General features: G+C 40.8%; 1 protein-coding gene across 3 annotated transcripts in view; it reads right to left on the bottom strand.

Moving 5' to 3' along the window:
- The window catches only part of NEDD1 (NEDD1 gamma-tubulin ring complex targeting factor), a 59,640-nt gene that overhangs the window by 16,824 nt on the left and 15,982 nt on the right, over positions 1 to 26,834 (bottom strand). For all 3 annotated transcript variants that reach the window (XM_048835509.2, XM_075124271.1, XM_075124270.1), the window contains exons 6-11: positions 24,701 to 24,930; positions 24,002 to 24,203; positions 19,995 to 20,187; positions 2,437 to 2,568; positions 1,239 to 1,286; positions 646 to 875 (exon numbers count right to left, since the gene is read on the bottom strand). In XM_048835509.2, coding sequence (XP_048691466.1) covers positions 646 to 875; positions 1,239 to 1,286; positions 2,437 to 2,568; positions 19,995 to 20,187; positions 24,002 to 24,203; positions 24,701 to 24,930 — 1,035 coding nt within the window. The remainder of the gene's footprint in view (positions 1 to 645; positions 876 to 1,238; positions 1,287 to 2,436; positions 2,569 to 19,994; positions 20,188 to 24,001; positions 24,204 to 24,700; positions 24,931 to 26,834) is intronic.

The following is a 26,834-nucleotide window of genomic DNA, read 5'->3' on the forward strand; positions in this document are numbered from 1 at the left end:
TCAAAGCTAGCTACAGAAAGAAAAGAACTGGAGTGACGTGGGCCTTTTGTAAATTCAGCTGTAAAGGTTCAGTGCTGCAAGCATGGCTTTCTAGAGAGTTCCTGAATCTCAACAGCAACAGAGGTGGAAGCAGATTTCATAAAGAGGAGTAAGCAGAGACCACCTCAAAAGAAATGACACTTTCCCCTTTCTAATTCCTAAGAGTTTTGTGGAAAATGCTTTCTAAGTCAAGAAGAAATAGCTCCCAACTATTCAGAAATTAGAAATATTCTGCATGGTTGTATAATTTGTCTTCATTGGTTTCAATGTATTATAATGCCAAGGACTTTTTAAAAAAGGATGTAAACTCAAATATCATGTTGCTCAAGACCACAATAGACTTCTCAAAAGTGATTCATTGTAAGTCAGACATTTAAAGAGATCAAGAATCAGAATGGTCTAAACTGGAGTAAAACAGAGATACCGTAAAGTTATTGTGACATATAAGGGTTATTTTGCAGTCCTTTTAGTACACATTAGCTGGAACAATTTTTGGCAAATTCCCCATCAGCAAAAAAAGTATTTATTGCAGGTAAAAGGTAAGAGGCATACACTTAAAAACAAAACAAAAAACTATCATTTATGAGAAGAATTAGCGTAGAGTACCTGTTTCAAGGGTTCTCTAGATTCTTGTTTTCCAATACTTATTTTTGTAGCTTCAGCATCTTGATTTGGATGCTCATCTTCTTCTTTAATAGGAGAGCCCACAAATGCATGTAATGGGCTAGAACGTGTCCCTTGCATGCAAACACCTACTGTGTTTCTTTTTATGGGAAACACAGTGTTGAATTGGGGGAGGAAATCCAAACCAGGAAAGTAGGGCTGCAAAGCCAAACCTGAAAGGGAGAGAGAAAACAAAAGGCTTTTCTGGCTTACACTGAAGTATTCATAAACACATAATCAAACAAGCAAACATGGAGAGAAAACCCACATCCTGCACTACTGATTACCTACAGGAATGCTTTTCTTAAAACAGTTATGATTTGCTGTTACACAGCACACCAAACGTTATACACATTGGGCTCTGACATTATTACATCCATTTTATACCAGTGCACTTCCACCGATGTTTGACTGCATGGATGGTTTGGTTTCAATGGAACCATATCAGCATAAAGCTGGCATAATGCCCTGGCTAACCAGGATTCTTCTGTTTTTAACTTTGACGGTAAACAGAAATGCACTGCAAAAGCGCTTACCATCTCCTTTTCCTGGAAGATCTTCATTTGTTTTGTAAATGGCAACATCTACAAAATATTGACAAAAATAAAAAGGTCAATTTAAAACTTGTATAGATTGAATCTGTGTCAGTTTTCTATGTCAACACCGTAGTTTAAAAATAAGCAATTAACTGAACTATGAAACAGGAACAGCTTCTGTATTCTGAACTCCTGCTTCTGCACTGAGACGTGCTAGTACAGACTCTTGCATAGAGCGCTGTACGGATATAAAGTTTGTATCTGCATCCGATCTACAAAAACGGTCCACAGATAAAAAACAGATTTGTGGGGCTCAAGATACAAAATTTGTTTCCGCAGATTTATAGGGCTCTACTTGTACAGATGCACGACTTCCAATAGGGTTGCCCACAGGTGCAGAGGTCCACATTAGTGCGTGTGCTTACAGGATCATAGCCCAAAGGCGAAAGCAGAGGCACTACTCTGACTTCCCCATCAACATAAGCTCCTAGAAATCAATACAAATAACGCCTCTGATCGTTTGCTTATTAATTTGTCTTCTGGGTACTTGAGCGCACATTAGTCTATTTCCTACTTTTGTTTCTAATAAGTTTTAAAAATATGTATCATAGGGAAAGAGTCTGAGGTGCGACCAGGATCCCGGGACTTTGGGAAAACTTGGATCTAGACTGTGCACCACAGGCCCATCTCGGACAATAAGTATTCAAAAGACCACAGTGGCAGCGTTTTTATTATCAGAGGGGTAGCCGTGTTAGTCTGGATCTATACAGGCGGCAAAGAGTCCTGTGGCACCTTATAGACTAACACACGTACTGGAGCATAAGCTTTTGTGGGTGAATACCCACTTTGTCGGATGCATGTAGTCACCCACGAAAGCTCATGCTCCAATACGTCTGTTAGTCTAGAAGGTGCCACAGGACTCTTTGCAGCATTTTTATTGACACTCAACACTGATATTTTCTTATAACCAATTTTTACAAATATGCTCTGATGAAAGTTTGTTATCTGCCTACTTAAAACAAAATCCTAGTTTTCCAAAGTCTGCAAAAAGATAAGATCCTGTGCAATATGTACAAGACTAAACGCATGAGCCTTGTTATAAGGAGAAGTTCTGCACAAAATGATGCCAGACAGAGCACACAGCGAGAATTCATCTGCACTGTATCTAATCTTACAAGTTTCAATATTAACAACTTACCATCTCTGACTGGAGAGAACATGTCACCCAAACTATCTCGTCCCAGATCATCAAAGTTAGTCATATCGGCACTCTTCCCATGATCTGTTTCTTTAGATATAATTACATCCATGCTGCCGCTACGAGGAAAACCTTAAGATAACAACAACATTCAATTACGGATTTACTGATTCATTTAATCAAAAAAAAATAAAAGATTCTGCTTGCTTTACAAAATCTCAAACTGAACATCAATCCAAGCAGTTTCCTGAACAAAAGGCAAAACAAAGTTTTCTATACTTTTATTGTACTATCTTATAACAATTCTAATTAGAAAACCAACTCTGATAGCTTTGCCTGTACCTCATTGATGCCTCCAGTCACACGCGTGAGAGAAAAAATATCAGCTGACTTATTCCTTTTATACAAGGAGTCTTGTTAATGGGGACAAATGCTCAAACTAAGATTTACAGGTAACGCTACAAAATGTATTGTTTATTTGATGGATGCAGTCAGGATAAATGGAAATTAGTAAAAAAAAAAAAATAAATAAAAAAATCCAACACCCCACTCCCCAAGAAGTACAGTACTTTTATAAGCTTGCAGGAGAAAAGTGACCTATCAATATTATCCAGCAATAAAAGCAGTCTCTGCTTAAATATCCAGCTGTTAAATTTTCAATTTAAAATTATATATAATATATGCATGTGTATCTTCAAGCTGCTTTCCCCTCCACCTGCTAAGCTCTAAAACTAGTGTTTAGAAAATGAGCAATTAGCGAGGTACCCCTAGGCTTTGTTTGCCAGAAGCTGGGAATGGATGACAGGGGATGGATCACTTGATTACCTGTTCTGTTCATTCCCTCTGGGGCACTTGGGATAGGCCACTGTCGGAAGACAGGATACTGAGCTAGAAAGACCTTTGGTCTGACCGAGTATGGCCAGTCTTATGTCATCTTAAAGCTGCCACATACTGCCCGCGCCCCAAGCACAGCCCCCACATTTCCCATTGGCTGGGAACCGTGGCCAATGGGAGCTGTGGATGGGGCAGCACGCAGTGTCGTCTGACCACGCCTCTGCGTAGTAGCCGGAGGGGGGAACATGGTGCTGCTTACAGGACCTGCTTGAGGTAAACACTGCCCAGAGCTTGCACCCTTCCGCCCTCCAAACCCCTTGGTCCCAACCCAGAGCACCCTCCTGCACCTCATCGCCAGCCCCACCCCAGAGCCCCCACCCCCAGCCAGAGCCTGCACCCCTTCCCGCAACCCCAACACCACAATTTTGTGAGTATTCGTGGCCTGCTATACAATTTCCATACCCAGATGTGGCCCTTGGACCAAAAAGTTTGCCCACCCCTGCCCGAGGTGCACTCCCCATCCCATAAGGGATACATCTGATGTTATACTGACAGTGGGAGGAAGCTGGATGAATGGGACTCCTGCACAGACTTTAGAGGGGTCCCTCCATCCACTGAGTGAGTCCAATTCATGGTGAGGGACTCATAGGAGCTTGTCTAGACTGTATGTTCAGAATATAGACTGTTTGAGCCATCCTTGAAAGCAGCAAAGGCATAATCTGGTGTAGTGTATTACAAAAAAACATGCTGCCATAAGAACTAACATAGGAAGACAATTTCTTGCTGAAGTCTGGGGACCTACTTGCAGCTTGGAAATGAGGTTTGTTAGAGTTACAAATCTGTCCCTCAGAAGATAAGCTATAGCTGTTATGGAATTCAAAGAAGCCCCTATGAAATCTATTTGCTAAACCAGAGTCAAGGTGGACTTCTCAATACTGAGTTGAAATCTTAATCTATGGAAGACAGACATCATTAGATGGATGGCAGACACACTGAGTTTTGTTGTACGACTGTCCCTTCAGCAACCAACCAAAGTAAGCGAAAACTATTATTCCCAGATAACGCAAATGAGCAGCTACCACTGCTAATATGTTTGAGGACACTCTTGAGGCAGAGGAAAAAAATCAAAAGGGAGTACTTCATACTGCAAGAGACTGGCTGACTAGAAAGCGAAGAAGCCTCCTATCAAAGGGGTGAACTGTGATATGGAAGTACACATCCTGATGACTGAGGGCCAAGAATCAATTCCCAGAATCTGACAATGGAATTATAGCTGAAAGAGTCACCATCCTGAATTTTTGTGATTTCATAAAGGTGTTTAGGAGTGCCAGAGCTAATATTGGTTTCCATCCTCTGTTCTTTTATGGGACCAGAAAAAAAAACAAACTTGGAATTCAAATCCTTCCCTCTGTGCTTGGCTGAAACTGCTTCTATGGCCCCTATACATAGGGGAGAGTTGACTTCCTGACTCAGCAGGTGCTTGTGAGAAGGGTCCCTGAAAAGGGATGGGGAAGGTGGGGACGGAGGTGAATTGACTGTTGTAACGCAGTGTTGTGGCTTCCAAAACCCACTTGCTGGATATGATTAGTTCCCAGGCTGGTTGGAAATGGAAGCGTCAGTTTTCAAAGAGAGGGAGGCAGATAGGATGGTGCAGCTGAAGATTCCTATTGTAGGGATATTCCGTGCCCTTGACCAAATCATCATCAACATTGATGTTTGGAGAAAGAGGACTGCTAGGTGGTGATGGTTGCAGCAATAGTCACAGTGCGTAGTCTCTTCCTTTGATAGCTGGGTTTCTTTTAGGTGGTTCAGTGGATCTATGGGAGAAATAGTATTGAATCAGATGAGCTCTCTATGCCGTGTACAATCGCCTACATTTTCTCTTACTTACTGAGCAAGGCCTTGGAATCTTTTCAAGTGCGAAGAGGTTCATCTGAGGACTTAGAAAAGAGGTTAAGCTCCTAGAAAGGAAGATTCGCTACAGTATTTTGGACCTCCCTAGAAAAGTGAAACAGTTGTAGCCAGATATTCTATGCATAGCAACTACAGTAGAGATGGAATGAGCCACTGTGCTGGCTGCATCTCGGGAAGCTTGCAGCGAGGTTCTTGCCAAGAGCTGGCCCTTGGTGATGACAGCTTTGAACGGATTACAATGTTCTGCTGGGTGGTGATCAATACAATTGTTGAATTTATCCTAATTGATGTAGTTGTATTTTACCACCAGGGCTTGGTAATTAACAGGCTGGAATTATAGAGTCACTGTTAAGTAGCTCGAGTCCAAATAGGTCAAGACGCTTTTGTTCCTTGACACAACGTATCAACTTCATCTGATGATGTGTGTTATGCTCATTGACAGCTTCCACAACCAAAGAATTCAGTGGAGGGTGGGTCAATGAATAGAAATTCTGATTTTTTTCACCAGTATGCAATTTTTTTGTCCTCCCATTTGCAAGCAGGCATGCAGTGGCTGGACTTTGCCAGATGGTTTTGCTAGGATCCAGTTTTGCTTCATTCACTGGTAGAGCCTTTCAGCCAAAAGTTGAAGTCAAAAAAACCTTACGTTGGGACTCCTGGACCTCTTCTGGCAGAATCTATAACGATTCAGAAATACATTTAACCAATTCCTAAAACTGCTTAAAATACTCAGCAAGAGAAGGTGGAAGTGGCATTATGGGCTTGTTTGAGGAGGCTGATGAAATATTAGTTTGTGATGTCACCTCCTTGTCCGCTCTGAGGCTGTTAAGGAGGGAGTGATGAGAGGGCAGAGTGTCTCCCTCAACAATCCCCATGGGAGGAACTGGGAGGCTTCAAGAACTGCTGATAGCAGATAGCCCAGAGGTTCCAGTATGGCCACTGAAGTTGACCATAAGGCAAAGGAGGGAGGATACAACGCTGGTCATGCAGGTAAAGAGGGGCATAAGGTTATCTGCCCTCAGATTTCCTGGCAGGATAGAAAGATGGAAGAAAGTCTCTTCTAGAACAGTCAGGGGATCCCCATACAGAGATTTGGGAGTCTGAGGAACCATCCTTGATTTAGTCCAAAGGTGGAGTGGACAACCGAAGCAAATGCAACTGCCTGTCTGCTGCGATCTGTACTGGAGATCTATGAGATACCGGTGAAAGATATGGTCTTGGAGACCAAGTGGATTTTGGTGTGGACAAGCACCTGGAACCCATTAACAAGAGGGATTATGGCTTGTCTGATATGACCAAGTCTCTAGAATACCTAAATTCTTGCAGTACCAAGTGTAAATGAGCCAAAAATAAATAAAGACTCTGCAGAAATCAGTGTCAGTACCAAGAGAACTACCTGCTTCTGTGATCCCAGCTTGGAAGATGGGGCAGGTACCAATGGCACTGACAGTTGACACACATTCCTGTTAGATGACTCTGGTACCAAGGATGAAGATAGCCTCTCTTCTATGGATACCAACATCTTGGATACTCATAACCAGCACCGACTTCTGTGAAGTAGAGTGTTTGGAGCCTCTGCTAGGTCTATCATGCTTTAATAGTACCTGGATTGGTTTCAGTACCAAGGTATGACTGGTACCATGGTGTTCTGAAGAACTGGAAGTCTTCAAAGAGCTTCAAGTACCAGAGTAGTTTGGAGCCTTTATGAAACTCCTTTTGTGTCCTGAGGTCTCTGGAGCACAGTCTCCGAGATGACCAGACTTTTTTCGATGAGTCTCTCTACTAGGAGAACTAGAACTTCTTTTCTTAGGAGCCTGGGAGTACCTTCTGTAGTCTTTTCTGTCAAGGATTGACCAAGAAATGAAGGTCAACAGGGCAGCAGTAAAGAATACTCAGATGTCAATGTACAGAGGGATTTCCTGGGCCTGAGGCTGGTCACAAAGCCTATTCCCATCGTTAGGAGCTGAAACTTGATTTAATCTGTTATTTCTCAATCTGTTGTTAAAAGATGTGCAGATCTTGCACTCTGCAGATTATGCGAGTATCTCCTAAACAGTGGATTCACCAACAGTGTCTGTCACTAATCAGGATGGATTCCCAGCAGAAGATGGTTTTAATCATGGGGATCCCAGAACACCCCAGCAAAAAAACCCAAAACAAAACCAAACCTCACCCTGCCCCCGAAGCTCTCCGGGTGGGGGGAGGAAATATTATACCAAAACCCCCTGTAAAATAACTAACATATGAAATAAACTGAAATATACTAAAACTAACTGGTTAAAACAAAAACAGTAATGCTAAGCTAGAGACTAAGCAAGATGCAGGCACACTAGATGCTCCATCTCAGGCCAAGGGGAATTAAGAAGGAACAGAGGGCAGCTTGCCCGGGTAAACCTCTCTATATCCTTGGACCACAGCACAAGGAGGACGAGAGCACAGTGCAGGCTGAATAGACACTCCTAACAAAAATTTCCAATCAAAGGCACATGGGTGCATGTGCATCTGAAGGAAATGCCCATAGGGACACCACATGAAGGAGGAGACATTTACAATTTTGATCCTATCTCTGTTCTGTCCTGGCTGAAGTTGCCATTGCAAATCATCTCTGGTTTTGATTTTTTTGGAAAGGGGTGGGCTGCTAACTTTAAGACTTGGATCAAAAGAAAACACATCCTCAGTGGAATGGGAAACCCATTTTTGGGAAATGGGTTTACAGGCTGAATTAGGAATGTTCTGAGTTTCTGAATTCCATACCCCTGTTCCATTAATTATGAGTGCCTAGAGCTGGTCCACCCTGTACACTGAATGAGGCAGGGTCCTGTGGAAAAAATAGTATGTGATCATGTAAATAAAGACTGCATCCTAATACATACACACAAGGGGGCAAATTAAGGTTGCATTGAAACTTTAATTCTGGCATTTCCGAACTTCTGAGTACTTGACTCTGCACTTTTTTTTTCCTGTGTGTAACTGCAGTCAGGGTGGATAAAAATCAATGATTTAAAAAATTTTTTTTTTTAAATCTGATTTTTTTATTTAAATCTGATTTTTTTTTAATTAAGATACATTATAGTTCAAAGATATCTCATCATGGAATAGGGACTATAAATTCTAATTCTATAGTATGAGACAATATATTCATGTAATGTTTTAAGAAAAGTGTTGTAAATGAGTTCCAATAGTTCATGGATTAGGGACCCAATTTTATGGGGCTCCAGGGGCTTCTGTATAGATTATTTAGGTTAATCTTTCTATCTACCCAATGGGACTCAGTGCTCAGTCTAGAAGATACCATCAGAGAGGCTTAGTTTCGCAGTTCTCAAACTATGGATTCGTGTCTCCAGAGATAACATGCTTGTTAACAGCAAAAATATTTTTAAATAAATCAATAAATAATATATAGAGGTGAGAAATAACAGACCTCAACCCTATTGTCCCTCTGCAAATTTGTGTACACAGAGTCAATCCCTTACCTCTCTCTAAAAGTGCAAAGTTTCAAAAAGTTCAAGGAACAGAAGATTGTTGGGGGGCGGAATAGATCTGGACAAGGAGAAGAAGTCTGGAGATAAATGTGAGAAGGGAGGGACAGGCAGTAGAAACAAAAGGGAAACTGTCTGAGCAGCATATTACAGAAGTCTTGAGGTCTTTCTGACTGTAGCCTTCATTGATTTGAGATCTACCATACCATTCTCTCACTAGAAGGGAAAACCTATAATGGCAACCGGCTGTAAGAGACCCAGTTTGGGAATATTTGAATGAAATTCCTCTATCTGTGGGTAAGACAGCATATGTGCAAAATGCCAACAGTGCAACAAAGAAATCCAAGGCCTGGTGCACGAATGAAACAACATCATGAGAAGTGTTCCTTCTCAGGAGGCAGCTATGTTGAAAATGATGAAAGGAACATGTCTGAACATACAGGATCTTCAGGTTGGTAACCTTTCTTATTTCATACTTCTTTCTTAAGGACTGCCTGTCTTCCTTCTGGACTATTCTTGAATTTTCATGTTTGAGCAAAAAAATATAGTTGTTACTCCATGGTACCATCATTTTAGATGCAGTTGTAATAAAAAAAAAAATCTGAAATGGACATATCTTCCTTTTACAATTTCACCTTTAAAATAGTACTGAGTGTTACTGAACGCAATGGAGTAATACTAAATGAGCAGAATGGTAATAATAATTAAATAACTGCATTGACTTGTTTTATTTAGGAGAATGCATCCTCAACATACAGGATTCTGAAGACTATCCATGTTCAAGATCACCATCGTTTTCTATAGTTTGAGAGTTATCTGCCAGTGATAGTGTTTCAGTCACATCACATACGTCACATAGCCACAGTATATCACCTGTAGCGAAAAGGGAAAAAAAAAAAAAAAAAAAATCTCCATCATCCAGAAACCAATCCCTCTCTAAAAATAAAAATTTGTGATAAGAACCAGCAGATTACAAAAAGAGGTAACTGATGAAAAAATTGCCCATTTTTTTAATGCAACAAACTGTCCTTGCTGTATGACTGAGAACCCACACTTCATTAACATGGTTCAGTCATTAAGACCAGGATACAGTCCACCCAACAGAGCAGATGTCGCAGGTAAATTGCTGGATAAAGTGTATGAAAGAGAAATTGAGCAGTGTGCAAAAGGCCTAGAGGGTGAAATTGTTAACCTGAGTCTTGATGGGTGGAGCAATGTCCACAATGATCCTGTTGTAAGTGCTTGTGTGACAAAAGAAGAAGGGAATGTTTTCCTTACAGAAGACATTCTGTTCGCTAAAACAAACTGTGAAAAAAAATTCATATGTCTAGTATGCAGCTTGGTCACAGACAATGCTGCAAATGTATCCAAGATGAGAAGAAATTTAGAAGAGAGTCCCAAGCTAATAACATACGGTTTCAGTGCTCATTTGATGCACCTCCCAGCCAAAGACTTCAGTGTTCCAGAAATAAAGGCTAATGTTGTTGAAATTAAAAAATACTTCTGTAACAACCACTTTGCAGCAGCTGCTTTGAAAAGAGTGGAAGGAACCAAGCTAACTCTCCCACAAGATGTGTGATGGAACTCAGTAGTGAACTGTTTTGAGCACTATATCAAGAACTGCCCTAATCTGTTTGCGAACGAAATGGTGAAAAAATAGATGGCTCTGTCACAGCCAAAGTTCTCAACACTGGGTTTAAGAGAAATGCTGGACACATGCTTAGTATCCTGAAGCCTATTTCTGTAGCCTTGAACAAAATACAGGGAAATAGCTGTTTTATTGCTGATACTGTTGAAATCTGGAAGGAACTGAGTGAGATTTTAAAGAGAAATATGCAATGACAGAGTTAAATTGCAAGCATTAAAAAAAAAAAAAAAAAAAGCCCAAATGTGACAAGCACTATCTCCAGCTCATTTTCTTGCAAATATTCTCAATACTCGGTACCAGGGTCAAACTTTAACTGCTGAAGAAGAGGAGATGGCTATGACATGGACATCCAGCAATCATCCCTCCACAATGCCAACTATAATAAGCTTCAGAACTAAGGGTGAACCTTCAAGAAATATATGTTTGCTGATGTTTTAAAGAAAGTCACACCAGTGAACTTTGGAAGTCACCTAAACACTTGGATTCAGAGACTGTTGAAGTGATAATCTCACTTTTAACAACAATAGCTTCTTCTCCCGGTGTAGAAAGAATATTTTCTTCCTTCAGACTAATTCATTCCAAATTGAGAAATCATTTGGGACCTGAAAAAGCAGGAAAGCTTGTTTTTCTTTTCCAGATTATGAACAAACAGGAAAATGAAGATGAAGAGACGACTGAGTTAGCTGCAGAAGCCAATATTTTAAGTTTCTCATGTTGACCTGACTGACACAGTCAATTAATTTTTTTTTAAATATTTAATTTAACTATTTTAGTTAAAAACAATTTTAACAAAAACAAACCTGATTTTAAAAAACTTGAATGTTTAACTAAATTCAAACATTCATATGCTTGTTTTGTTAAAATATTATATGTTTGCTGTTGAAGAAAAAAAAATCCAGAATACATAACGTTGTAGTTTTAGTTAAATGAAACAATTTAAATGTCTGTCTGGTGATGTCCTCCTCCTAATACAGCATGGCAAGAAAATCCTCCATATATTAATGATTAAACTGTTGAATTGGAGATAATTCACCTCCCAGGGACTTCATAAACATCTGCTTCAATTACCTTTGGTAAATGAAATAACCAATCATTCATGTTCTGATATAGCTGTAAAATTAATCTGAAAAGTTTTCAAAATAAATCACTTAAAAAATGTAAAGGGTGTACCGTCTAAAAATGAAACCTACCTCTATCTCTGAGTTGTGAAGAATATGTATTAAGGTTATAACAACCAACAAGAATGCACTTTTATGTAGAAATCTGTGATTAAATTGAGTCTTCCTGACTAGTAATTTAAATAAAATCCACCCCGTAGGTCGTCATACCTCATGACTGGAGAATTGCTAAATATATTACATCTATTTTTAAGAAAAGAAAAAAAAAGGCCTGTTAGTTTGACATCAACTGTATGTAAAGTCTTAGAACAAATTCTGAAAGAGAGTAACTAAAGACAGAGGTAAACGATAATTGGGATAAAATACAACATGGTTTTATAAAAAGTAGATCGTGCCAGGCCAACCTGATCTCTCTCTCTCTGAGAGGATAAGATTTTCTAGACAAAGGAAATACAGTAAATCTAATCTACCTGAATTTCAGTAAAGCACTTGATGCAGTTCCACATGGGAAATTATTAATTAAATTAGAAAAGATGGAGATTAATATGACAACTGAAAGGTGAACATAAGAATGGCCATACTGGGTCAGCCCAGTATCCTGTCTACCGACAGTGGCCAATGGCAGGTGCCACAGAGGGAGTGAGCCTAACAGGTAATGATCAGTGATCTCTCTCCTGCCATCCAACTCCACCCTCTGACAAACAGAGGCTAGGGACACCATTCCTTACCCATCCTGGCTAATGGTCATTAATGCACTTAACCTCCATGAATTTATCCAGTTCTCTTTTAAACCCTGTTATAGTCCTAGCCTTCACAACCTCCTCAGGCAAGGAGTTCCACAGGTTGACTGTGTGAAGAAGAACTTCCTTTTGTTTTAAACCTGCTGCCCATTAATTTCATTTGGTGGCCCCTGGTTCTTATATTATGGGAACAAGTAAATAACTTTTCCTTATTCACTTTCTCCACACCACTCATGATTTTATAAACCTCTATCATAGCCCCCCCTTAGTCTCCTCTTTTCCAAGCTGAAAAGTCCTAGCCTCTTTAAGCTCTCCTCATATGGGACCCATTCCAAACCCCTAACTATTTTAGTTGTCCTTTTCTGAACCTTTTCTAATGCCAGTATATCTTTTTTGAGATGAGGGGACCACATCTGTACGTAGTATTCAAGATGTGGGCAACCATGGATTTATATAAGGGCAATAAGATATTCTCCGTCTTATTCTCTAACCCTTTTTTAATGATTCCTAACATCCAGTTTGCTTTTTTGACTGCCACTGCACACTGCGTGGATGTCTTCAGAGAACTATCCACAATGACTCCAAGATCTTTCTCCTGATTAGTTGTAGCTAAATTAGCCCCCATCATATTGTCTGTATAGTTGGGATTATTTTTTCCAATGTGCATTACTTTACATTAATCCACATTAAATTTCATTTGCCATTTTGTTGCCCAATCACTTAGTTTTGTGAGATCTTTTTGAACTTCTTCACAGTCTGCTTTGGTCTTAACTATCTTGAGCAGTTTAGTATCCTCTGCAAACTTTGCCACCTCACCATTTACCCCATTCTCCAGATCATTTATGAATAAGTTGAATAGGATTGATCCTAGGACTGACCCTTGAGGAACACTACTAGTTACCCCTCTCCATTCGTAAAATTTACCATTTATTCCCACCCTTTGTTCGCTGTTTTTTAACCAGTTCTCAGTCCATGAAAGGATCTTCCCTCTTATCCCATGACAATTTAATTTACGTAAGAGCCTTTGGTGAGGGACCTTGTCAAAGGCTTTCTGGAAATCTAAGTACACTGTGTCCACTGGATCCCCCTTGTCTACATGTTTGTTGACCGCTTCAAAGAACTCTAATAGATTAGGAAGACATGATTTCCCTTTACAGAAACCATGTTGACTTTTGCGCAACAATTTTATTTTATTCTTTACTATGGTTTCAATTAATTTGCCCGGTACTGACATTAGACTTACCGGTCTGTAATTGCCAGGATTACCTCTAGAGCCCTTTTTAAATATTGGCATTACATTAGCTATCTTCCAGTCACTGGGTACAGAAGCTGATTTAAAAAGGACAGGTTACAAACCATAGCTAATAGTTCCGCAATTTCACATTTGAGTTCTTTCAGAACTTTTGGGTGAATGTCATCTGGTCCCAGTGACTTGTTACTGTTAAATTTCTCAATTAATTCCAAAACCTCCTCTAGTGACACTTCAATCTGTGACAATTCCTCAGATTTGTCACTTACAAAAGACAGCTCAGATTTGGGAATATCCCTAACATCCTCAGCCATGAAGACCGAAGCAAAGAATTAATTTAGTTTCTCTGCAATGACTTTATCGTCTTTAAGTGCTCCTTTTGTATGTCGATCATCCAGTGGCCCCACTGGTTGTTTAGCAGGCTTCCTGCTTCTGATGTACTTAAAAACATTTTGTTATTACCTTTTGAGTTTTTGGCTAGCTGTTCTTCAAACTCCTTTTTGGCTTTTCTTATTACATTTTTACATTTAAATTTGGCAGTGTTTATTTACCTTTACCTTTCTATTTACCTCACTAGGCTTTGACTTCCACTTTTTAAAAGATGCCTTTAAAAGGTGGATAAGGAACTGGTTAAAGAGGAGACTATAGCCGGTCATACTGAAAGATGAACTGTCAGGCTGCAGGGCAGTTACTAGTGGAGTACAAAGATCAATTTTGGGACCAGTCTTATTTAACATTTTCATTAGTGACCTCGGCACAAAACGTGGAAATGTGCTAATAAAATTTGTGGATGACACAAAGTTGGGAGGTATTGCCAATATGGAGGAGGACCGGAATATCATACAAGAAGATTTGGAGGACCTTGAAAACTGGAGTAACAGAAATGGGATGATATTTAATAGTCATGACCTTGCACTTAGAGACTAACAACAAGAATTTCTGCTATAAGCTGGGGATGTATCAGTTAGAAGCGACAGAGGAAGAGAAAGATACAGGTGTATTGACCACAGGGTGACTATGAGTCGTCAATGTGATGCAGCTATGATAAAGGCCAACGTAACCATAGGATGCATCAGGTGAGATATTTTCAGTAGACTCTGGGAAGTGTTATTACTATTATACAAAGCACTGATGAGACCTCATCTGGAATACTGAGTGCAATTCTGGTCTCCTGTGTTTAAGAAAGATGAATTCAAACTAAAACAAATGCAGAGAAGGACTACTAGGATGATCAGAGGAATGGAGAACCTACCTTATGAGAGGAGACTCAAGGAGCTTGGGTTGTTTAGCCTAACCAAATGAAGGCTGAGGAGAAATAGGATTGCTCTCTATAAATAGATCAGAGGAACAAATATGAAGGTGGCAGAGGAGTTATTTAAATTAAGCACAAGAGCAAACCGATTAGCACAAGAACAAACCGATATAAATTGGCCATCAACAAGTTTAGGCTTGAAATTAGATGACTGTTTCTAACCATCAGGGGAATGAGGTTCTGGAACAGTGTTTCAAGTGGCGCAGTGTGGGCAAAAAAAAAATCTAACTGGTTTCAAGATTGACCTTGATAAGCTTATGGAGGGGATGGTATGATGAGACTGTCTACAATGGCATGTGACCCATCTGCGACTGCTAGTAGCAAATATTTCCAATGGCCAGAGACTGGTTACTAGATGGGAAGGGCTCTAAGTTACTACAGAGAATTCTTTTCCAGGTGTCTGGCTGGTGGATCTCACCAAGATGCTCAGGGTCTAACTGATCGCCAGGATTTAGGATCACTAACTGTTTAGGATTGGGAAGGAATTTCCCCTCAGGTCAGATTGGCAGAGATGCTGTGGGGTTTTTGCGCCCCTCTGCAATATAGGGTACAGGTTACTTACTGGTTTGAACTGGACTAAATGTTGGACGCTCTGTAACTTAAGGTCTTTAAATCACGATTTGAAGACTTAGTAACTCAGCCAGAGGTTAAGTGGGTGTGTGAGGCTCTGTGACCTGCCATGTGCAGGAGCTCAGACTACATGATCATGATGGTCCCTTCTGGCCTTAAAGTCTATGAATCTATGAGACAAGGTGAATTATGTAGTATCTTTTATAAGACCAACTTCTCTTGGTTAGAGATAAGCTTTTGAACTTACATAGAGCTCTTCTTCAGGTCTGAATGTCACAGTTGAAATAGAGACACAATGTGGGTTAGCTACCTTAAATATCCTGGGACCAACATGGCTACAACAATGCATATGCCTATGAATCTATGAGTAAATTAACAACAAATCAGGGTGAAATCCATTCATAGGGCCCCGTCCTGCAAACATTTACACACAAGTAACTTCAATCATGCAAGCAGTCCAACTAAATTCAGTGTAACTATGCATGTGTATGAAAGGTAAGTTACTCATACCCATGTGTGTTTGCATAATAAGATCCATAAACTTGTAATTTGGATCACATTCTGAATTTCAGTTTGATATATTTTGGCATATAGTGTTCTCTCTGAGCTTAGATTCCTTTCCACTCTATCCTACATGTAATATTGCGATAAATGTGTACTATTTCACCTAATAGGTTTTGCTCTCACTAACACCCAAAGGAGTCTCCATAAAACTTAAGCACCTGGTTTTGGCTCATATACAAGAAAGTATGCTATTTTATAGCATTACCCAGGTGCCAATTTCAAGCATGCACTCTTTAAAACTTTTTTTTTTTTAATTGGTCTTGTTTGTGTGCTAGGACTCAGTAAAATATTTAAATAGGAATGATGAATGCTTTTAATAAGTGCATGTTGGAACTGGAAAAAAAACAAAAACAAAACCCACTCTCCAGACAGTGCAGTAATGTTGATTAGTGATACTTCTTGGGTACACAGGAAGCATTCTACTTCACCTCATACTGCACTGCATACCCAAGGGGGTTAATTAATCAGTGTCCCTAAAGACTACAGTGGCTTATTGTTTAATAAATGTTGTTAAACATACTTCTCTTTATTTAAAAAGAGGGAAAGTTTAGCTGCATAAAAAAACCATTCAACATTTTTTTCTGAGTCTTGAAACCTTTCGAAGACTTGCTCAATAGACTTGAGAATATTTTTTCAGAACTGAATTTGCTCAAGTTAAATTCCAGTAAGTTATACCTTACAGAGCAATGACATTTACTTCCTTGAAGAGTAAGGGTCAGAAATCCTGCAAAACAGCTGCTAATTAGCATCATCTTCTCCGCCAAAGCAATATACAATGTTAAAAAATAACGCAACAAGGGCACATGCATTAACTGCTTTTGTGGTGAGCTTTATTTTAAAAGAAAAAAAATGTAAAGAACTTCCTGCATCTTTAAGGGCTAACTGTAAGTACTTCTCTCACCCAAAGTACAGGTGTGATGCATAAACTCCAGAGGAATGAGAAAACCAATTTAGCCTTCCTCTTCACTACAAATACTGTGGCATGAAAAGCAAGACAGGCAGTTCCAAGTCTAACACTAGTCATGCAAAAGTAAAGTCAAATAAAAAAAATGGAGCATGCCTTTAAAACAAATATCACAAAATATGCTGCACCATAATTTTCTTCTTTTGTTTTGTTAGCATCGGGCATATATAATTTGATTCTTGAGTAAAAGGCAAAGATCTCCACAAGTCCCTGGGAGATTTAACTAACCTAACTCTCATCCTATATTCCCCAGCTATCTTTCTAGTGAGAGCTGGAAAGCAGAGTCAGGGGGATACAAAAAACTAGCTCGCAAAGCATTCCACGTTTTAAGCCTCTTGGGCAAAAACTGCACCTAGAACAAGACCCTGCTAACAATAAAAAGCTCAGAGGAATGCCTTTCTAGGGAGCCCTCTAAGTGAGACTTAGAAAAGAGATGGCTAACGGGGACGGATGGACGGACACGGGACAGATAGATATGATAAAGGTCTATAAAATCATGAATGGTGTGGAGAAAGTGAATAAGGAAATGTTATTTTACTCCTTCACATAACACAAGAACTAGGAGTCACCCAATGAAATTAATAGGCAGTGAGTTTAAAAAACATACATAAGGAAGTACTTCTTCACAAAAAACCACACAGTCAACCCATGGAACTCGTTGCCAGGGGATGTTGTGAAGGCCAAAAGCATAACTGTGTTCAAAAAAGAATTAGATAAGCTAATGGAGGATAAGTCCATCAATAGCTATTTGCCAAGATGGTCAGGGACAACTCTATGCTCTGGGTGTCCCTAAACTGCTCACTGCCAGAAGCTGGGACTGGACAACAGGGATTGGATCGTTTGATAATTTCCCTGTTCTGTTCATTCCCTCTAAAGCATCTGGCACAACCCACTGTTGGAAAACAGGACACTAGGTGAGATGGACCATTAGTCTGACCCAGTATGGCCGTTCTTACATTTTATAATTTCATGCAGAACCTAAACAGTCTACAGGTAATCTTTTTATCACTCTACCACAGTTAAACTCAACAAGATTAATTATATAAAGTGGACTGTGACAGTCTACTATTATGGTCACCACTTTTACAAGACTATGATAAATTTTGCACAAAGTATGCCTTGTGAGGCATCATTTGAAAAGTCATAATCTGCTGAATATCATTATCATGTTAAAATGTGTGTAGCGACATTATATGCAAAGTTATAAGATTCTACTGTATGCTAGTTACTGAAATAAACTGTAATTTGGGGTAACACCCACAAATCAGTTTCAGAGACTAAAGACACACTATCACCCCAGACAGGTGCTAAAGGGCAATCACCTACTTAAGCAGCCATCCTCCAGCAGGGGGAAGGTGTAAACAAGAAATTTACATTTCACCCCAGGGACAATTTCAACCTCACATCCACAGAGGATTGCATGTCACCATGACTCAGCAAGGATGTTTCTAGCTGAAGAAACTGAATTCTAAAGAGGAAGGAAAACACTTGATTCACCTCTCCTCCTCCCATCTTTCTGTCTTGACATCAACAACTCTCAAAGAACTCAGATAAGGGGGAATGGTCTCAGGCTGAAAGGAGACCCAGCCTGTGCAATGTATAGCAGCACATGGTGAAACAAATTTTTTTTTTGTATTTTAAGTTCACTTAGCTTGTGTATTACTCTTATTTTGTAACCACTCCTGACTTTCATGCATCATCACTTGCAATCACTTATACATTTTTGAAGTTAATAAAGATAGATTTTATTATGTTTTTATCTTAACCAGTGTGTTGGATTAAAGTCTGTGGGAAACTCCATTTGGGATAAAACTAGTGCATACAGCATTTTCCTTTGATGAAATGACAGACTTTTTATGAGCTTGCATTGTTTAGTAGTGTCCTGGACAATACAAGACGCATAATTCTGGGGTGACAAAGCTAGAACTAAGAATTTGTGGGTGTTGCACTGTATGTAATTCATGAGTGACTGGTCAGAGTGGTCATGTATTTAGCTGGGAGTGAATTTGCATGCTAAAAGCTGTGTGAACAGGGCAGGAGTGGATGTTCTGACAGCAAAACAGTGTAAAAGACACCTCTGGCTAGAGAATTAAAGGGACACAGCTGTTCAACTGTCCAGATTGTATCCTGGGTAATGTCACATGGACCCAGTGACCTTCTCAGTTCCTTCAGCTCATATATAGCTATTCTATGATAAGAACGTGCAGTTTTAGGGTTGACATAATGGTGATTAAATTGTGGCTGCTCCCAATTTTATGGAAAAACATAGCACCATACCTATTATACTGCAGGTTTGTCTAGACTAGCTGTTGGTGCGCAACAAGCTGTGGTGTAAATCTACCTCTCACTAATTGTCCACAGGGATCCTGCTGCTGTGCACTAAAAATTCCCTAGCTTGCTTTGATCTATTCTTGTTTCAAAGTGATGTACATCAAAGCACACTAGGGAACTTCTAGTGAGCAGCAGCAGGGTCTACATAGACAGTGAGAGGTAGATTTACAACCCAGCTTGCCATGGACTAACTGTTAGTCTAGACAAGCCCTAAGTAGGCTAGAAAACTTTTACATTCTTTTGTTTTGGGGTTTGACACTGCCTGTATCACTAACAATGTAAATGGGCAAAACGGGCACTTCCAGTACTAAGCTAAATATTATAATAAAAAACCCTACAATAAAAAGAAAATTAAGGTTGTGAAGTTAAAAAACTTATAAAATGTTAGAATTAATGTTGCCTGTGGCCTTAATTTGACTTCCTTGTGTGTATGCTATAGGATACAGCCTTCAATTACATGATCTCATACTGGTTTTTTTTTTCCCCCCCAAAGGATGCCTGCCTCATTCAGTGCACAGGACGGACCCAGTTTGGGATTGAATTAAGGTTATCTAGCAATGGGGCTGTTGTTGGTCAATACCTTCCTGATTTGTTGCAGCGGTTTGAAGGCATGTGGTGAATGAGGTAGGGAACTGCGGGAAGAGAAAGGATAGTCTCATGGTCAAGGCAGTTGAATCCAATTATAAACACAAACATATAAAAATAATATTTCACAGTGACATAATGACTTGTGAACTTTCATACTGCAAGGCGGCCAAAGCATGAGAAATATTGCTCCAAGATCTTTTTTCCACAAACTTAGATAATTTCCTATTCTAAAAAACAGATTCCTTACCTGTTTTGTCCTGAACAACATCTGCTCCTTTACTCTCAATTGTTGACATGGGCTGGGGTGACACTGTAATTGGTGGGTTAGAGGTAAGACTTTTGATGATGCCAGTATTCTGAATTCCTCCAACATTGCTATTCACTTTAACATCTGTTCTTCTGGATGGTGGTTTATTTGAAGAACATTTATTAAAGCTGGACTGAAGAGAAACAGCAAATTTGAGACGTTATTAGTGCTCCAACTTAAAGGAAAAAAAAATACACAAATTCTTTTTTCCTGTTCAAAATATGGACAAGTTTCACAAAATGTTTAAATTGCAAGAAATTGGTCTAAACAAATATAACCTCTCAGTTTCTGATTACAAGTAGGGAGTCAGAGGTCTTAAAGCAAATGTGGAGAATGTGGGAGATTTCTGTACTATTTCTATTAATATTGTGTATGCCTCATTTTACCTGCTTGCTATTACTGTGCTTGACTGCATGGAGTTAAATCAAAGGAGGCTGTTAGTGGGAAACAAACAGGAAATGGACAATAGCAGAGATAAAATACCTCCAGAAAGAATACTGACGGTCCTTAATGGACCCACGAAGAAGCCATTTAATAGGGAAATGCCCACAGCCTAGCTCCAGACAGAGTAGCGGGTTTATTTTCCCAAGGTCTAAGACTAGGCTCAACAGGGACACAAAACCATTAAAGACCCCAGCAGAGAGAGAGGGCAGGGATAAGTGGCAGGAGCAGTTCAAGATAAGTCTCGGACCGAGGTAAAAAGAGAAAAATGTTGCAGAGGCTGACTGTCTCTGCCAGGCCAGGAACAGATATATCTGGCCTGTGTGGAACTTATCCAAAACGTGCAAGGAGAGAATAAAGTTTAGATTAGATTCAAGTTTAGATTAGGCTCAACGGGTAGTGATCAATGGCTCCATGTCTAGTTGGCAGCCGGTGTCAAGTGGAGTGCCCCAGGGGTTGGTCCTGGGGCTGGTTTTGTTCACTATCTTCATAAATGATCTGGAGGATGGTGTGGATTGCACTCTCAGCAAATTTGCGGATGATACTAAACTAGGAGGAGTGGTTGATACGCTGGAGGGCAGGGATAGGATACAGAGGGACCTAGACAAATTGGAGGATTGGGCCAAAAGAAATCTGATGAGGTTCAATAAGGATAAGTGCAGGGTCCTGCACTTAGGACGGAAGAACCCAATGCACAGCTACAGACTAGGGACCGAATGGCTAGGCAGCAGTTCTGCGGAGAAGGACCTAGGGATGACAGTGGACGAGAAGCTGGATATGAGTCAGCAGTGTGCCCTTGTTGCCAAGAAGGCCAATGGCATTTTGGGATGTATAAGTAGGGGCATAGCGAGCAGATCGAGGGACGTGATCGTCCCCCTCTATTAGACATTGGTGAGGCCTCATCTGGAGTATGGTGTCCAGTTTTGGGCCCCACACTACAAGAAGGATGTGGAAAAATTGGAGAAAGTCCAGCGAAGGGCAACAAAAATGATTAGGGGTCTGGAACACATGACTTATTAGGAGAGACTGAGGGAACTGGGATTGTTTAGTCTGCAGAAGAGAAGAATGAGGGGGGATTCGATAGCTGCTTTCAACTACCTGAGAGGTGGTTCCAGAGAGGATGGTTCTAGACTATTCTCAGTGATAGGAGAGGACAGGACAAGGAGTAATGGTCTCAAGTTGCAGTGGGGGAGGTTTAGGTTGGATATTAGGAAAAACTTTTTCACTAGGAGGGTGGTGAAACACTGGAATGCGTTGCCTAGGGAGGTGGCGGAATCCCCTTCCTTAGAAGTTTTTAAGGTCAGGCTTGACAAAGCCCTGGCTGGGATGATTTAATTGGGGATTGGTCCTGCTTTGAGCAGGGGGTTGGACTAGATGACCTCCTGAGGTCCCTTCCAACCCTGATATTCTATGATTCTATGATTCATGAGTCTAGGCCTTCTCTGTTAATTTACCTTATTTCCCTAATACACTGTTCCTGTTGACTAATAAACAATACTTGGTTTGGTAAAGGTTTGCAGCAACACAAGTCAACATTTTCTGATTATAAAGCTCCCTGGAGAGAAAACGTCTGTAGGGAGCAAACTAAAAGGGCAGAGTCACAGTGAGAAACTGGAATGCTGAAGCCTGGGGACTCTGTCTAAGGGTATGTTTACGCTGGGGGAGCGATTCCCAGGTCACACAGACATACTTGCACTAGCTCTCATCATGCTAGTGCACTAAAAGCAGTCGTGTAGCCATGGTAGCATGGGCAGCAGTGATTGGTGGCGTGGGCTAGGCATGCCGTGTACTGTCACACCCCCATGACCCCCCTCAGGGGGTTCCCTGGGAAGGCCGATCAGCACTGCATGTTGCTAACGCTGCTGCAAGCATCGCAAAGCATTTTGGGGAGGGTCAAAGGTGTGAGTGTGGACTGAAAAGTTCCTTTGCAGGTTGCAAAAGGCTGGGAAGAGGGAGGAAAGAAGGAAAAATAACAACCCAAAACACCTAACTTGATGTTCCAGCTAAACCCAAAGATAAGACGCTGACTCCAGCCCCAGGCCAGCTACTACCTGCCAAGACAGAAGGGGGGGGAAGTCCAACCCCCCCAACCAGCCGTGAGAAAGGAGAGTTGTTGAACGAACTGCAGAGGCCGCGAAAAGAAGCAAGATGGCAAAGGCCAGCCAGGGACAAACAAAACAGTCTCACAGCCCTGAAACCGGTGTGTTTTGGGAAAGATGAAGAAGCCACGGAAGGCTGGTTTGGACTGGAACACAGAGTATGGGGAGCAAAGGTCTCTGAAGGAGACGCCCCCAAGAAACCCCAGGACTTAAAACCCTCCTGGAAGCTAAGGAAAATCGGAGATCACAGCAGATCCTGGATGACCCGTGCACAGGACAAGAACTCACGCCCACCCCTCCCCCTCTTCTTCTTATGTTACACCCAGGCTTGGCCAGCCTCAGGTAGTGCGGGTGTGAGTACGAAAGTGGTTTAGGGCACTAATGCTTTCTTCCTTCCTCTGAGTATTGTGGGGACCCTCCCCTCCCCCGCACTCTCAGCTGTTATTTTATTATTTTATCAATAAAGCTTTAAAACTTAGACACTTGGTGTGTTTTGTCATCCCCCCACAAACGATCCTGTGGCCTCAGCCTGATCACCTGATGCCTCAGGCAGATTGGTAACAGAAATCTGTCACAGTACGTACCCATGGGATTCAGGGGGGTTTGAACTCAAGATGGGTAGCCCGTGCAACCACTCACCATGCTACCCCAGCTACACTTCTATTTTTAGCATGCTAGCTCAGTGACAGCTAACATGAGTATGTCTATGCAAGATGGAAATCACACATCCCACTCCAAGTGTAGACATACCCTAAGAATGACATTGACGTCTCACAGGACTCCCCCTTGGGTGAAGCGGAGGCCCAGAACAGCACTATAGCCACACCCAAAAAGAGTTTAAGGGTATGTCTATACTATCTGCTGGATCAGTTGGCAGCGATCGATCGCGGGGGGGGGAATTATCGTGTCGTGTCTAGACGTGATAAAATCGACCTCCCCCGAGCGCTCTCCCGTCGACTCCTGTAATCCACCGCCGCAAGAGGCGCAGGCAGAGTCGACGGGGGAGTGGCAGCAATCGACTCACCACAGCGAAGGCACTGCAGTCAGTAGATCTAAGTACGTTGACTTCAGCTACATTATTCACGTAGCTGAAACTGCATAACTTAGATTAACCCCCCGCACCCCAGTGTAGACCAGGCCTAAGACTAAACTTCACTCATGTTACACAAGACAACTAGCAATGCTGAAACTGTACTTAAGAATGAGAAGAAAATTAAATGGACAATGTATACAATTAATGTTTGTTTTCTATACAATTTCCTTGCTCAGTTGACGTATCTGATTCTCCTTTATGTTGATACCTGTAATACATTGACAGTTCAGTATACATATTTCTTTAGAAGACTTCAAGTTAATGGTTTCCTTTTATTAACCTAAGTCTGAGTGATAAAGAAGGAAATGTTTTACCTTTGAACAAGTGCTACTGTACTGAAGGCGTATACACTTCACAGAGGTTTTGTGAGCACTGACTGTTTTTACCGGTGATGTCAGCTTTCTTAGATCATAATGGTAAATTTTTCCACGGGAAGAGCCAATAGCCAGGGTAGTGCCATCAGGCATAAAATCTACTGCTGTCAGAGGAGATTCAGCTACCAGAGTTCTCAGTAGTCTTCAGACAGGAGAAATATAGGAAGATGTTATAATTAATTATTTAAAATACTTTTCAAGTCAAGTCACTCTTTTTATTAGACTTTCAAAACAGCACTGAAGAATTACAGCAAACTATATAACACAGACTTTTGTAATTCAACTACAGATTTACAATATATCTATTCTTCTAGGAACTGATCAAATACCTACTTAAGGCAGTGGAAAGGCTCCTATTGACTTCAGTGGGCACTGGATCAAGCCTTTAGTGAAGCTTGTACACTTACATATTAGCAAGATATTATATATACCCTAAAAAGGAATTTAACAGGAGCACAACCACTATTTTCTAAAGAATTCAATCGAGAAGCTATCATTCTTAATACGGTCTGACTTTAAAACAAACATTAACAACCTCTAATCACAGATAAATGTACTTCTTGACGTTACAAGAATTGAGTCAAATTCCCATACAATCCACTGATAGATAATGTTTACCATAAGTTATATAATCCTTACTTTTTACTTGAAGTGTCATAGAGAATGATCCTTTTATCCAAACCTATGGTTACAAGTAGCAACTCATTGACAGGAGAAAAGCAGATTTCTGAGGCTGGAGCTTTGTGAGCATTTTCAAAATTATGGTATGGATTTTGACTATTTACATCCCACAACGTCACAGTTCCACTGTCAGACACACTGCCCAATAAAGACTTCTTAAAGGAAGAATATTTCAAGTGTCGAATAGGCTGTAAAATAAACCAAACATGCATAATGCACTATTAACTTAAAATTATTAAGAAGTTACATGCATACAATACATCCACATATAAAGTAGAGGTTAAACAAGTCTAAATCATTCAGACCAAAAAAAAAAAAAAAGTCATCTGAATTAGGATGGCAAAAGCTGACTTAATTTAACAAGCCATAAGTCAATAGACTGACATCATGTTTCTTAGACATGATGCTTCAAAGGAAGGTGGCTTTAAAAAACAAAAAACAAACAAACAAAAAAACTACACACCGATAATGCATTTGGTCAGTATTGCAATGCAGTATGTGTGAAGTGAAAATTCCTTCCTGACCACTGTGCTGCTCAGCTTACACCACAGTCAAAAAGTGAGGGTTAAGGAAGCAGCAGCAACAACTCTTGAGAAAAGTTTCCTGATTTTATGCCAATTACCCTTATAATTAAAGGAAACTTTTAAAAATGCTTGTATCATACAGTTAACTATAAGGCATCAGTTAGTCTATGGAGACTGTGTCTAGACAAGTGAAAAGCAATATTATAATTTTACTACTTGCTACCTTACCAAGAGTGTTGGACTTTTTAAATATACCACAGTGATGTGGACGTAATTTGGTAAAACATGATGAAGAAGAGGAAGTTACAGCTAGCATGTGACACAGCATTTGTAATCTAGGGGGAGAAGACTTGGCTGAATATTTTTACTATTGATGTCCAAGGACACAATGTGGGCACTATACATTAGTGTAAATATGATAACTGAGGAAATTAAGTTGACCAAGGCATATCCTGTTTGTCTTCTAATTTTGCATGCAAAGTTCCCCCACCACCACCCAGTGACCTCATAAGTGGATGAGTTAGTGCATGATTTTAAGTCTTTGCTCTGGAGTGGTGAATGTGATGTCCATCAGCTTTCTGAGTACTGTCTCTTTAAAATGGAGAGAACTCACTTTGCTGCTGTAAAGACAGTTGCCATTTTGTGTTCAGATGTAGAAGTCACACAGAGAGTGTCTCTTTCTTATGGAAACAAAGCTTGGGATCTGAGTGTGTAATTCACACCTACTCATGTGGTGCTCTATGCCCCTCTAGTGGTAGCAGGGTCACATAAAGAGGTAGATAGGTTTGATACAGGCTTGGGTTATCTTCTGTGTTGTCCTGCCACTAGACAGGGATGGGGTGTGAGGCAGGTTCTGTAGGGAAGGGTGTTCTAGTGGTTAGACCCTTCTGCCCCATCCCTCCTGCCCTTCTGCTCCTATCCCTCCCTCTCCAGCTCCTGCCCCCACACGCCTATGCTCCTGCCCATGTTCATCCTTCCCCCACTCCTATCCTCTACCTTTGCACAACTCATCTCCCCTCATCTTCTGTTTCATTCTGCTCCTGTCCCTCTCCTCTCCTGCTCCTATCCTTCTACCCTCCCTCTATCCCTCCCTCCCCAGTACAACTCTTCCCCCTCCTTCTCTTCCTTACCCATCTGCTATTGAGTTAGGCAGCTTCCTGCTTAGGCACTAGCAGGGAAAGCATAAACAGCCCTGTCTCCTGGCCTCACAGCAGCCAAGAGGAGCAATTACAGGGAAGTCCTGCTTAGCTCCTACAGCCCTGGGCTCAAGCATATTCAATGCAGACATAGTTAGGCAGTTAAACTGGCCAAAGATACCAACAAGTCTCTAAGCATGAACTCATTTTCAGAAGCTCTAATCTGGACAAGTTTTCCTTCAAACAGCAAGAGACACATCCCTGACACTAGTGTGACCTCCCCACCAAGTCAAAGTTCAGGTCCCTGCTCCAAAGCACAGAGGTACAAGAGCTTTTCAATGAGACAGTAGTAAGTACAGGAGCAAGGGTGTGTGCAAGAGTGGGCAAGCAGGGGCACACCCCCCCTCTACTCCCTCAATCAGCAGGAACACA

This window comes from Caretta caretta, chromosome 1, assembly GCF_965140235.1.
Source record: "Caretta caretta isolate rCarCar2 chromosome 1, rCarCar1.hap1, whole genome shotgun sequence".
Classification (NCBI taxonomy): Eukaryota; Metazoa; Chordata; order Testudines; family Cheloniidae; genus Caretta; species Caretta caretta.